Source organism: Syngnathus typhle, linkage group LG1, assembly GCF_033458585.1.
Source record: "Syngnathus typhle isolate RoL2023-S1 ecotype Sweden linkage group LG1, RoL_Styp_1.0, whole genome shotgun sequence".
Classification (NCBI taxonomy): domain Eukaryota; kingdom Metazoa; phylum Chordata; class Actinopteri; order Syngnathiformes; family Syngnathidae; genus Syngnathus; species Syngnathus typhle.
The window spans coordinates 13,276,863-13,290,098 of NC_083738.1; the positions used below are offsets into that span (position 1 = coordinate 13,276,863).

At 41.4% G+C, this 13,236-nt stretch overlaps 2 protein-coding genes across 2 annotated transcripts; both read right to left on the bottom strand.

Annotated features, from left to right (window-relative positions):
- Positions 1-346: 346 nt before the first annotated feature.
- LOC133142760 (protocadherin alpha-8-like) lies at positions 347-2,731 on the bottom strand. The gene has a single exon (XM_061264667.1). It carries the CDS (start codon positions 2,729-2,731, stop codon positions 347-349), a length of 2,385 nt encoding a protein of 794 aa, XP_061120651.1.
- A 2,940-nt stretch (positions 2,732-5,671) lies between these two features.
- Positions 5,672-12,725, bottom strand: LOC133161140 (protocadherin alpha-C2-like). The gene is made up of 3 exons (XM_061289409.1): positions 10,219-12,725; positions 8,769-8,805; positions 5,672-7,543 (listed from the first exon to the last, which is right to left on the bottom strand). The coding sequence occupies exons 1-2, from the start codon at positions 12,625-12,627 to the stop codon at positions 8,794-8,796; spliced, it is 2,421 nt and encodes an 806-aa protein (XP_061145393.1). The 5' UTR covers positions 12,628-12,725; the 3' UTR covers positions 5,672-7,543; positions 8,769-8,793.
- Positions 12,726-13,236: the final 511 nt, after the last annotated feature.

Below are 13,236 nucleotides of genomic sequence, written 5' to 3' on the forward strand. Positions count from 1 at the left end.
TCATCAGTGATGGGACAATGTGATTTTCCAAAATGTTATAGAAGTGATTATTTGAAAATGTCACAATTGAAAATTTCATAAGTGCTGTGAGAAATAATCAATGATCAGTGGCTTCACACAAATTATTAAAATCAATGATTGCTAATGCCAATATTACAGGTCATTTAAGCAAAAAGGTTGGTGACACCTGGTCTAAAACATACTTTTAATTCAAAGGAATGACATGATTCAGTCCCTGTTAACATAAAAAGATTGCTGCTGTTAACAGACATAAAAGTTAAATGCGGATAAAATTGCACCAACACACCAAAGGCTCTAGTGTGCACATCATGACCATATCAACACTTCACCAGAGTAAAAAATATTTGTTTCTTACCTCGCCAGAAGTGTGTCTCCTGTCAGGGAGCACCAGCGTGTTGGCGTGGTTGCCCGGGACTATGGTGGAGCCGATACTCATTCTAGGTCCAACTAACATGTAGCGTTTGTCTCCCGATCTGTACTGGATGCTGTGACACAGCGTGCCATCATAATTGGTTTCTTGCAGATATTTGGAAGTGTACTCGGTGGATTTGGAGCACTGCATGGCGATCAGCACAATGATGCTGATGACAAAAAGGAGCGACACTGAGCCCAAAGTGATCATCAGGTAAAAAGTCACGTTGTCCTCCTCATCCACCGTGGCCGCACTTTTCACGTCGGAAGCCGCAAAAGCCTCTTTGGGCTCCACGAGTTTGACGGTCACCGTAGCCGTCGCCGAGAGCGACACGTTGCCGTTGTCTTTGACCAGGACGACCAGGCGATGCTCAGCCTCGTCCGTCTCCGTTAAGGAGCGAAGTGTTCTGATCTGGCCCGTGTAGCGGTCCAAAGAAAACAGACTGTGGTCGCTGACTCGCTGCAGCGAAAAGAGCAACCAGCCGTTATAGCCGATGTCGGCGTCGTAGGCTCGAACTTTGGTCACCAAGTCTCCCGCTTTGATGTTGCGGGGAATCTCCTCCACACCTTGGGCAGAACCGTTGGAGCTGACTGGATACAGGATGACTGGAGCGTTATCGTTCTGATCCAGAATGAACACCTTGACTGTCACGTTGCTGCTCAGTGGAGGGCTTCCACCATCTCTGGCCACCACTTGGAACTGGAAACTTTTTAACATCTCAAAGTCAAAACTTTTTAAAGCTGAAATTGTACCAGTGCCCTCATGAATGTTCAAAAATGATGTCACACTTTCCCTTTTCCGTTGGAGTGAGTATGTCAGAGCTGCATTTTCTTCCCCATCTTCATCGTTGGCGCTTACAGAAAACAAAGACACTCCTGCTTTGTTGTTTTCCAGCACATAAAATGTATATGGGCTTTCAGTGAATAAAGGCCTATTATCATTCACATCCAGTACAGCTACACGAATGACCTGAGTCGAGGACATAGGGGGTGTCCCTAAATCTTTTGCTGTTATCGTTATATCATACACATGTTCCCTCTCTTTGTCTAAATAGTCCTTTGTGACAAGAGAGTATGATTGTCCATCTGGAGACGACTTGAGGGCAAAGGGCAAGTTTTCTGGCAGGCTGCAGATCACCTGTCCATTCACACCTGCATCCATATCGTGAACGCCCACCAGCGCCACCACTGTACCAAGGGGGGCGTCCTCTGCAATACGACTCACCAATGAGGTGATGTCTATTTTGGGCCGGTTGTCGTTCACATCCTCCACTCGGACTACCACGTTGCATTGTGTGGACAGCGACACCACACCTTTGTCCGCAGCCAGTACCTTTATCTCATAGACTTGTCTCTCCTCAAAATCGAGATCTTCTTTTACTGTTAGTTCTCCAGTTTTTTTATTCAACTCAAACGGCATGCTGGAGAATCCTCTTAATTTGCTCCGTAAAGAATATTCAATCTCACCGTTCAATCCCTCATCTGAGTCTGACGCTTTCACTGTCAGCAAATAAGTCCCCACTGGTGCATTTTCCTTCACATTGATGGAGTATTTCTGATGTTCACATACTGGTGCGTTATCATTTACGTCAGATATAATAACGGTGATGTTAATCGTACCTGTTTTAGATGGTTTGCCCCCATCTGTGGCTGTTAACACTAATTGGTGCCGTGCTGCGTTTTCTCTATCCAAAGGCCGCTGTAGCACAAGAAAAGGCAGCTTCCCCTCCTCACCAAAGTCTTCAGTTTCAAGATGAAAAAACGGGTTGTGGTTTAGCCTGTAGATCTGGACAGAATTCAAGCCAACATCCAAGTCTTGGGCTCCCTCCACTTGGAGTTTGGATCCAACCACAGCCGATTCCAGCACCTCTAAAGTGCAATTCTCGTCAAGGAATCTCGGCGAGTTATCATTCACATCCAGGACCTCAACAAGGATTTGATGCATCTCCAGAGGGTTTTCTACAACAACTTTGAGATTAGCGATGCATGGCACGCTGTTCCCACACAGGTCCTCCCGGTCTAATCTCTGGTGGACAGATAGAACACCGTCTTTCTGGTTTACCTTGAATTGCTCCTGCTTTGTTCCTGACACCACACGGAGGTTTCTCTCCAGCAGCCTCCCAATTTCCAGTCCTAGGTCCTTGGCGACATTTCCAACTACTGTTCCTGCTTTTACTTCCTCCTGGATTGAATATCTTACTTGAGCAGAGATTCCTTCTGGGTAAATAACTACCAGCAGTGGCAAACACAAAGAAATCCATGTCTCCGGCCATTGTCCTCCGATGCCGCGTTTTGCCATTGTTAATCAGGGATGATTGCTAACCACAGCTATTAAATTTCCCTCTTAGGCTATATTCCCAGTGTTTCATAACTGATTACAAGCAAAAACTCAGGAGCATAATCATTCTTTGTGGAACAAGGATCGCTGTCTCTCGTCCGCTCGTCCACCTCTGTCGGTCGATGGTGAAGTGAGAATAATGACGCTCCTCACACCCATTCCCATTATATAGTCAAACAGCGCGGCCTACTGTCAACAATATGAAACTGCGGCGTGCGAAAATAATGTATTCAACTATTTCATGTTACCTAACACTCCACGTTCTTAAGGTCAAGTTTGTATATAAACATGAAGCCGTGCTAGTAAAAAAATTAATTGTTCACATCCCATTTTGATTCCATACATTCAAATCACACAATTCTTTGATGAACATGTTTATACACTTACTTTGAATGCGCCTTTATTGATGATTCACATAATTTGTGTCCATGTTTTTGACATCTAACGGGTCCAATTTATATAGTGTGAAACAAGATTGAACCCCGTAGTAGTCATTCTTGACCAATCTTGACAAATAATGTTGACTTTTCAGTGCAATAACTTGGGGGTGGAATGATGGCTATTCACATTATATCAGGTAGATAATAAGTTTGAGCATTGGGAACTTGGATTTGTTAATCACCTAAAAAAAATGTATAATAGAATTTACATTAGGTTTACTTAACAAGATGAATTTGTAATTTTACATCTGGTCAGAAAGAAACTACCTCAGTAGATAAAGGGTTAGTGTCATGATTTATGCTTTATCTACAGTATTTCTTATGATTTGTTTTCTTGTCCTGTCTTGCTCGTTTAATCTTGGCTTTCTACTACTACGTAATGTTTTATTTCCTGGTCTTTTGTTTTTTTCAGAACATTGTTATTGTTTTTGATTATGAATTTTCCACAGTACTGCCACTTTTCTTGGAAGTAAATTATTTTGTTGAATACATCCAGTCCTCAATTACCTCACCAGCCATGACACAATAGAGAGTTGTACTACAAGTAAGGTTTATGAAGTCTAACAGGATGGAGTTATCAGAATTGCAAGTTAAGATCCTAAGTTTTACAAAACAAACAAACAAAAAACAAATACAACAGTTAAGATGACAGATGTTTTCAATGAAAATCTTGCCAGCCGAGATGAGGTTGTCAATATTAGTGTATGCCATACAGTTGGATATTTTGAATTTGTCACTCCTATTTTTATCAATGGTGTTATATGAGAATTCTTTTACCCACACATTTATTCCCAAACCTGGGACCTTGATAAGGAAAAGCGGGACCCAAATTCGATGGATGGATATACTCCTAATAAGAGTGTCAGGACAGACCAACCAACAGAAGTCCACTTGGACAAGGTTAAAATTCTGACCGTGAGCCTCCAGACAGACCGGGGGAAAACCAGATGACAGGACCAGGAACACTGGGCATGGACAGGGACAGAACACAACAGTAGACACTGACAACGAGGAACACGGGCAGGGTTTAAATACATCAGGTAACAGGTGTAGGTGACAGACATGATGATAACGAAAGGGTGTGGCTGAGGGAAGTTGACGGCCGAGCGTGCTCTGGCATGGGCGTGACATACCTTGGAAAATGTGTTCCCCCTTTTATCCGTTCTTTTTTTCTGAAAATCTCAAATTCTCCCTTCAAATGATGTAGAGAATATTCTAATATACAGGACCAGATATGGCATGTAGTACATGATTATTTCTCAGTGTGCTCCATCCAGTACCCTCCCACCATCATCCTCATACTGAGTGGACAACAGCGACCTCTTGTGGAGAATATCTGAGCCTGCCACTGTTACACGTCCATTCACGTCTACTTGATTTCTCTAAAAACAGTGTCTCCACAATAATTATTAAATTCGGTGTGCGTACAACCTTTTATTTACATAGATGAATTGATATCGTATGTGCAAACGTAAAAAAGAAAGAAAGAAAGAAAGAAAGAAAGAAAGAAAGAAAGAAAGAAAGAAAGAAAGAAAGAAAGAAAGAAAGAAAGAAAGAAAGAAAGAAAGAAAGAAAGAAAGAAAGAAAGAAAGAAAGAAAGAAAGAAAGAAAGAAAGAAAGAAAGAAAGAAAGGAAAAGAACAAACATTCGACACACCCCTCTCCACAATTGCGTCATACTTCTGGATATAGGCCAAATCAAGCTGCGCATGTCCAAGCGCTCCTGCATATTGTAACGTATAACCTCGCCCATCCCTCCCTCCCTACTGCACCAATTTGAACAAACTCTATACGATTGCAACTGATTCCCATTAACACTCAAGAGAAAGGATGTTGTGTTGTCTGCACGAGCACGCTAGCGTGCGTGCGCGAGCATTGTGTGTATGATTGAATATCAAATGGCAGGCTGCGTCAGAGCACCAGGCACAACGCCCTTCAGGGAGCAGACAGCTCGTAGTCATGGCAACGCAGCTCCTTTCCGCAGGTCACTGCTGAGGAAGGAGATGGGGGAGGGATGCTGAGAATGCTGCAACCAAAGCAAATCGTGATGCACGCCAATTTTTTTTTAAATGTGGACGGTGCGTTCATATGAATTCTTATTTTAGTTTTTATAAATCTCACTAACATTTAGAGATAAAAATGGTATGTAACATCCCGACTTACGTGGCAAAGTGACAAAGCCTTTCTTCCTAAATGGACCTCTCCTTATTAGAGCTCATCTCCCTGGAGACCAAGCAGGAGGCAAGAGTGAGGCAGGCATGAATTCTGGATCTTTTGTCTAATTTGCTGCTTGATCAGGCCTAATAATGACGTGATGTAAGTATTCACTGACAAAAATGTGTCTGGTGATGATGTGCATCACTGTATCAACACAAACAGTGGACATAAATCAAATAGTATCATTCACTTAACATCACATAACAACCCATTAGTTCTGTTGTGTTTTTATTCAGTTTGTTATACAATAAGATCACATTACACACACACACACAACTATATATTTCACTGTCAAAGCACCACTGTACAAATGCACTTTTTTACGTACTTGCTCGTAAAACATCACAACTTTGAACATGTAAGCTGCAGCCACTCAAGTGTTTACCCAGAATAGATTATATTATTTACTGGATGTGTTAATGTGATTGGCACTGAAAAGATGAATACGACATCATTTTTGGGGCCACAATATTCAGCTGGAAGGCATTTTATGACATTGTATTGTCTTCTGAGTTGATTAACTCGTTTATGGCTCCATCAAGTCCAATGTTTTTTTTTCTTAAAATTGTGTGCACTCGAATATAAACATTTATCCTCAGGATAGAAGTGGGAAAAGTCTAAGAATTGCATTTCAAGGAAAACATCACCATACACTTGTATAGTATGTAGTTGTTGTTTTCTGTACAGAACTTCCGTGTTGTATTGCAGGTCAAGTAGTCAGTAAACACCTGAGCACAGGTTTTATTTGGTGACAAATACACAATTCCAGTACTGTAAACATTTTGAAACATATAATGAACCATGTTACATAACTTTAGACAAGCTTGATATTGAGGGACAACCAACAGTTTTCGTTCTTAAATCCAAAAGTAAACAATATGATGTATATTTTGTGGTATATACAAGGAGGGTACTTATGTTCCTCAGCTGAGTAAATCAGAATCAAGAACACTTGTATTTATTGTATTCATGATTATAATCAATAACACTTGTATATATTGTATTATTGAAGAAGGAAAATTCATGATACTGTGCACAACTGTCCTGTTCCTCAGTTTTATTCTGAGAGGATGATTATTGTTGATACAGAAAATGGGTTGTACACTACCTAAAACTATGATGGTTATTCCATGCAATAAAAATATTGAAAGTGGGTGAACACTGACAAAAGGCCTCTCATTTCCGCAGTTGTTGACCTAACAACCCAACTTGTTTACATGAGATCATTTTGTAACAAAGGTTAGGCACCACATTACAGTGGCTAATTTTTACCATTGGAATGTACAGTACATGTGCTGAATATACTTCTTTTTCTATAGTTGACCATCATTTCAATACAGTTTGAACTAAGTAGCAATGGGCGCGTTCTTTTTTTCTTAAACCACAATGTTTGAAATATTACAAACAAATCATTATTCCTTCATGAAATTCTCGAGACGGTAGGTTTAAGTCACCCCAATTATTCTGCACACTCATTCAAATCTGGGGGCTTTGCTCATGATGCCATTTACAAAAACCAGATGTCACTAGTTATACAAATCCAATCTCATTCTTGTAAACTACATGTTGTTGCTTTTTTAACATACTGTGCCATTTCCATTGATGATAATGCAGAAAACCAGGGAGACAAAGTAGATGAAAATGTAAAATACTGTACACGTTATGTATGGTTGGTCCTATGAGGCAATACAGTCTCATTTAGGGAATTCCACATCCAATTGTCCACTCACATTGTTCCTCTGTTTTTGCTTTTTGGACTTCTCATTGTCCAGTCTGTATCTTGGGAAATGACGTATACATTAACATATTTTTGGGATGAAGAGTGGTTGAAGCCATGCGGTCATGCCGTGCACACTGGAAACTTTTAAAAAGGCTTAGATTGGCTTTTCATGTGCTTAAAGAATAGAGGAGATCGTAAGAAGGGTTGGGGAGACCTTCACCGCAGCATTCAGTGGATGTCAAGTATGAGGAACCAGGCTGAGCATGACGGGAATGAGAGTGATGTCAATTCCGGGTGATCTCTTTTCCTCTGGAGGTCTCCGCTCATGACTGGTTCTAATTTGCAAATGGGGCAGTTCTGGCCTCCATGTGGATTGAGTGCTGCTGGTCGTAGATGCCTGTCAATTAGACCAAAAGATAGTTTGAAAAACTAGAGATAGTTAATTGAATGGTTTCTTGAAGCTGAGATGCATTCTGAGACAAGAAGAAGGGGAGGTTGCAGGCTGAAGACACAAATGATGGGATATATCATTGAATGTAAATACTATGACAAACACCATGCTTGGGAAATATGAGAAGGAGCAGTTGCTAGGAAACTGGGCTCATTTTGCACATTCCCTGCATACACAAAAAATAGGTCAAACATGCAAACTGTTTACAACTGTAACCAAAGCAATGTGGGAGAAGCAGCACAGTCAAAGTCCAATAACAAAGTTTTATAATGAGAAACATTAGTTCAGAATGATTTGTCATTGAAGCTGTCGGGGGGGGGAAACATGCATTTGTAACAATGTGAATATTGTTGTAGTTTTTGCAGTTATGTCAGCAAGTACACTGAAAATAATATAAATGCAACACTGTTGTTCCTGCTACCATTTGCTTTAGCCAAATGTTTTAAATAAACACAAATGGCCTATTTCACATTTGTACAGTAATCGGTCCACCTATATGCTAGTGAGAACTTCTTTTTTTCAATAGGTGGTATTACTCATCAAGATTATTGCACTGGTGTGCCATAGGTTGCCCAAAATAATAGGCCACTTTGAAATGTGCAGTTTTACTCTATTGTGCTTCAGAAAAACAGACGGCGTCTGGTGCGACCCTCATTTGCATGATTTCCATGATGCAGTGCAAAACAGTAATTGCACCTTAGCCTACCTACAAGAAAATGTCACTAAAATAGATGAGCACTGAAATGTTGTATTTAGAGTTGTGTCCAGTACTAGAATGTAAGCAGTATGGTATAGGTTAACAGGTGCATTCAAAGACTGGGTGCAGTTGACCCACAACTTTGTACACATGCTGTATCATATCAAGCATGCGTCACTTATGCTGTAAATGATCTAATTGTGTCACTCAACAAATTGATAGTCAATTAGATAAACAGATTCTATTCTTTTTTCTGGCATGCATATCTGTTTGGATGCTATTGATGTGATCAAGCGCAGACAAAACAAGGACATGAAGAGGTGAAACAATGTGTCTGTGAGGGAAGAGGAATTCAACAGAAATAAACACCAACTGAGAAAAGCACAAAGAAAAAAACCCACAAAGCATTTCAAACAAAGGAAGAGAAGAGGTCATTTCTTGAAAGTGAATCCGCTGAGAGTGACGCCTGCATACCTCCAAGCTGTGGGGTGGCCTTCCCTCATTTCGGGTACTTTAGAGAGGGAAGAAAAAGAGAAAAGTAAGGTGGGGTCATTACAGAGCTCATAAAAACAATTCATTGTTAAAGTTATCCTGTGGTGAACGTTTCACTCCAGAGACAATATGAACATAGTTGCCGGATTCAACAGCTGAGGCCCTGAATGATAGACACACACGTTTCATTAAAAACAAAAATACATTTAACATTGTTTCTGCTAGATCTTATACTTGGATGTGAATAACAGACAGTGTAATAAAAGATAGAACATGTCAGGAATGAGTTGAGCCAGGGCAACCAAATGCAGCTTGAACCAGGATTTATTGAAGGGAGAGGGAGCTGGAAGGGAGGCAGGTAGGGAACCGACGACACAGCAAACAGACAGACAGACAGACCGACCGACCAACGTCCAATTGGACCAGGCTAAAATTCTGACCGTGAGCCTCCAGACAGGCCGAGGGAAACCCAGACGACAAGAACAGGAACACTGGGCATGGCCAGGAATGGAAACAACAGTAGACACCGACGAGGAAGAACACACAAGCAGGGTTTAAATACATCAGGTAACAAGAGGGAGCAGGTGACAGACAGGACGATAATGAAGAGGTTAGGCTGACGGAAGTTGACGGCCGAGCGTGCTCTGGCATGGGCGTGACAGAACGTCTGCAAAGCAGTTTTAATTGATTTAGTTTCGGTTTAGTTTCAGTCTAGTTTTGTTTAGTTTGGAGTCTGTTGCTTCGTAAAACTCAGAAAAAACATGATTGATGAATTTAAGCATAATGGAAGCATCAGATGTTGCCATCAACTTATATTAAATCTTTATTAATTTGTGGTGATATTACAAAAAGGATCAGTAAGTGGCTTTGTACATGATTTTATTTTTGTATTTTTATTCATGAACTTTTAGAATGTAAACCTGTTTTAATACCCACCATGTCCACTCATGTAATTAATTATATTGTAGGATAATGACCAAACCAGTTTTAACATCAACAGCAGTAGCTGCGACACAATTTGAAGGCTGTTTCTAAAACAATTTCATGTTTTTGTTTTGTTTGTTTTAGGCATATCACAAGAGCCGGTCACACATAGAAACCACACATGCACGAATGTATGCAAGAAAATATCTCAAAGCATTATAAATAGTGTGCACGGAATAACGCAACAGCATAATCGGAACATTTGTAAAAATGCACATTTGTAAAAAGTCCATAAATTCAGAGCCTAAAAAGTAGAACATTACAATTTTTATTCAATTAAGTTCACAAATTGCGAGACTTAAAAAGTAGAACATTAAATGTTTTATTCAATTAATCTCCTAGTGTCCAACCTGCAGTTTGTCATATATTTAATGTAAGAAAATGCTGAACTGTGACTGCATTAGTTTTCATTCTTCATCACTACAGTGAAATTTGCAAATAATTTTACCTGCAAGGTGGAAGGAGCAGAGTCGCTGGTCTCAGACACGCCGGTGCTCCTGGGAATACTGGACACAATGTACCTGGAGCCTTTCGGCATAGGCTGCCTGACCACCAGCTTTCCTTTCCTGGTTTCGGCCAGGAAGAGACTGTACCAATAGGCATCGTTGGACACCAGAGTGGAATCTGCGATGGTGGAGTTCCTCTCGCTGATCACGCTGTTCCTGGAGGGAGGAGCCGCTTTGCTGGGCTTGACCTTTTGACACTTGAGCACGATGGTGACCAAGATGGTGATGAGCAGCAGGAAGGACACCGAGCCCAGACCAATGACCAGATACAAGTTGAGGTCGGAGAAGATGTCGTATTCCAGAGGCACCTCGGTCATGTCCGAGTAGGCCTTGATGGCCGTCTCCACCGTGGACAGCTTGATGGTGACTGTCGCTGAGAGAGCCGGCTCCCCGTTGTCCTTGGCGACCACAACCAGTCTCTGGTGGCGCGAATCCTTGTAGCTGAACATCCTCATGGTGCGAATCTCTCCATTGTACTGGTCCAGACTGAACAAGGAGGCATCCGTCACCTGCAGGAACTGGTAGGTGACGCGAGAGTTGTGCACGGAATCCACATCCAAAGCGATCACCTTGGCCACCAGAGAGCCTTTGTCGGTGGATCTAGGGATCTTCTCCTCCACCACCGAGCCGTGCGCGCGCCACGGAGAGACGATCACGGGGGCGTTGTCGTTCTGATCCACGATGATGATGTGGACCGTGACGTTACTGCTGAGTGGAGGAGAACCCGAGTCTCGGGCCTCAATGTGGAAAAGGAACTCCTTTTCCATCTCATAATCAAATGTCTTGAGAGCGTAAAGGTTGCCGTTCTCTGGGTTGATGGAGAACAGCATGGACATGGAGGTGTTGGCAATCTCCTTCTCTAGGATGAAGTAAACCAGGTACTGGTTCTCGTGGAGGTCAGGGTCAAACGCGCTGAGGGAACTGAGCAAGGCTCCTGGAGCGTTATTCTCCATCACCCGGATGGTGTAAAAGGACTGAGGGAAGTGTGGGACATTGTCATTGACATCCAGCAGCTGCAAAGTCATGGTTTCATTGTCACATAAAGGAGGGGAGCCCCTGTCAGTAACAGTGAAGGCGATTTCGTATTCCGGAACCTTCTCGCGGTCCAATGGCTCAGAAACCACTAACTTATAATAGTTATCCGGAGACTCCCTCAGTTTGAAAGGCATATTTTGTGGAATATGAAGGTCCACCACACCGTTATTTCCTGAGTCCTTATCACTCACGCTGACCACTGCTATCACTGTGTCGACAGCTATGTTTTCTTTAACTGGGCTTTGAAAGGACTTGATGGAGATTTCTGGATGGTTGTCATTCATATCTATCACCTGTATAGTCAGTTTACACTGTCCAGACAAGGGGCTTAGCCCCTTATCACTAGCAATGACTTCCATTTCATAAGATTTCAAATCTTCATAATTAATCATCTCCTTCACTCTGATTTCACCATTTTCTTGATTTAAACTAAACACATTTTGTGTTCTTTCTGACGTATATAAACTATACGAATAAAAGACGTCAGAATTAGAGCCTTCATCTAGATCGGTGGCATTTAATTGAATTAACAGACTACCAATAGGGGAGTTCTCCATCACATCTACCAAATATTTGTCTTTGTCAAAAGATGGGGCGTTGTCATTGACATCCAGGACTCGAACAATGATACTGGCCGTGCCCGTGCGGGCCGGAACTCCTCCGTCCACAGCAGTAAGGATGAGATGATGAACAGCCTGCTGCTCTCTGTCCAACACCTTTGTTAGAATCAAATCTGCAAACTTGGAGCCATCCCTCCCCGTCTGAATTTCGATGTTGAAATGTTGGCTGGCGCTCAGGTGATAGTTTTGCACAGAATTGTCTCCAACATCTGGATCCACTGCATTATTCAGGGAGAATCTCTCTCCAACCGTGCTGGACTCGGATATGTCCAAATGCATGGTGCCTCGTCGAAAATGAGGAGCGTTATCATTAATGTCCAAGATTTCCACTTCAATGTTAAACATGCGTATGGGATTTTCAATCGTTGCGTCCAATTTTAGAAAGCAATACGTCGTTGTTTTGGAGGTACACAGAAATTCTCTGTCAATTCTCTCCAAAATGAAGAGCTCTCCCGTGTCTTTGTTGATGTCTAAATATTTTTTATTTGCGACCACATCGATGCGCATTTTCCTCTTGCTCAGCGTCCTCACGTCTAAGCCCAAATCGGACGCCAAATTAGCAACCACTGAACCTTCCTCCATCTCTTCAGGAATCGAGTAGTGGGTGACAGACAACACCATGTCCACCAGTGCGCACAAAAAGAGAAGCAAGACAAGTGAGCGCGTCTCGACTAACTTACAGAAGCGGTGCATCATGTTGATGATAAAATCCTTTAAGCGCTGCGAAAGGTAGAGGAGACGATCTTCTATTAAACGACTATGCACAACAAGGATGTTAAAACAATTCTATTTTCTCACCGCTTATGTCTCGTGTGACGTCACTGCTGAACGTCTTGTCTAGTCCTCCTCCAATGAGAATTTGCGAGACCAAATACGTCACCAGTGGGAGATTTTGTGGACAGCAGCGACGAAATTCGTTTTTAAGAATCCTTACATTTTAAAAACGACTGATATCCCAACGTTTAGTTATTATTAATAAAAAAGCTAATTTGTTTCGTGACAAAATAACAGCCAATGTTTTCAGACCCACATCGATATATATCCTAACTTAAGTTATTTAACAAATCCAAACTTCAGCACAATAAGTGTTTACATTGTTTAAAAAATAATAACACAAGGTATAGATATCCATTTGCAAGTATTTTTTTTTTTAATATATTTGTTCTGAATAAATTATCAAACTTTTTTATTATGAACTGTAAAGTAATTAATCAATTTGTTGTGTTGGTATAATAAACTTAATGTACAAAACTAATGTGTGATACGTCCTAAAATATTTGATTATATTTTATGGAATCCTTTTTA

Excerpts from the sequence above, each read along its gene's own strand:
- LOC133142760 (XM_061264667.1), bottom strand. The coding sequence starts at position 2,731 with ATGGCAAAACGCGGCATCGGAGGACAATGGCCGGAGACATGGATTTCT.
- LOC133161140 (XM_061289409.1), bottom strand. The coding sequence starts at position 12,627 with ATGATGCACCGCTTCTGTAAGTTAGTCGAGACGCGCTCACTTGTCTTG.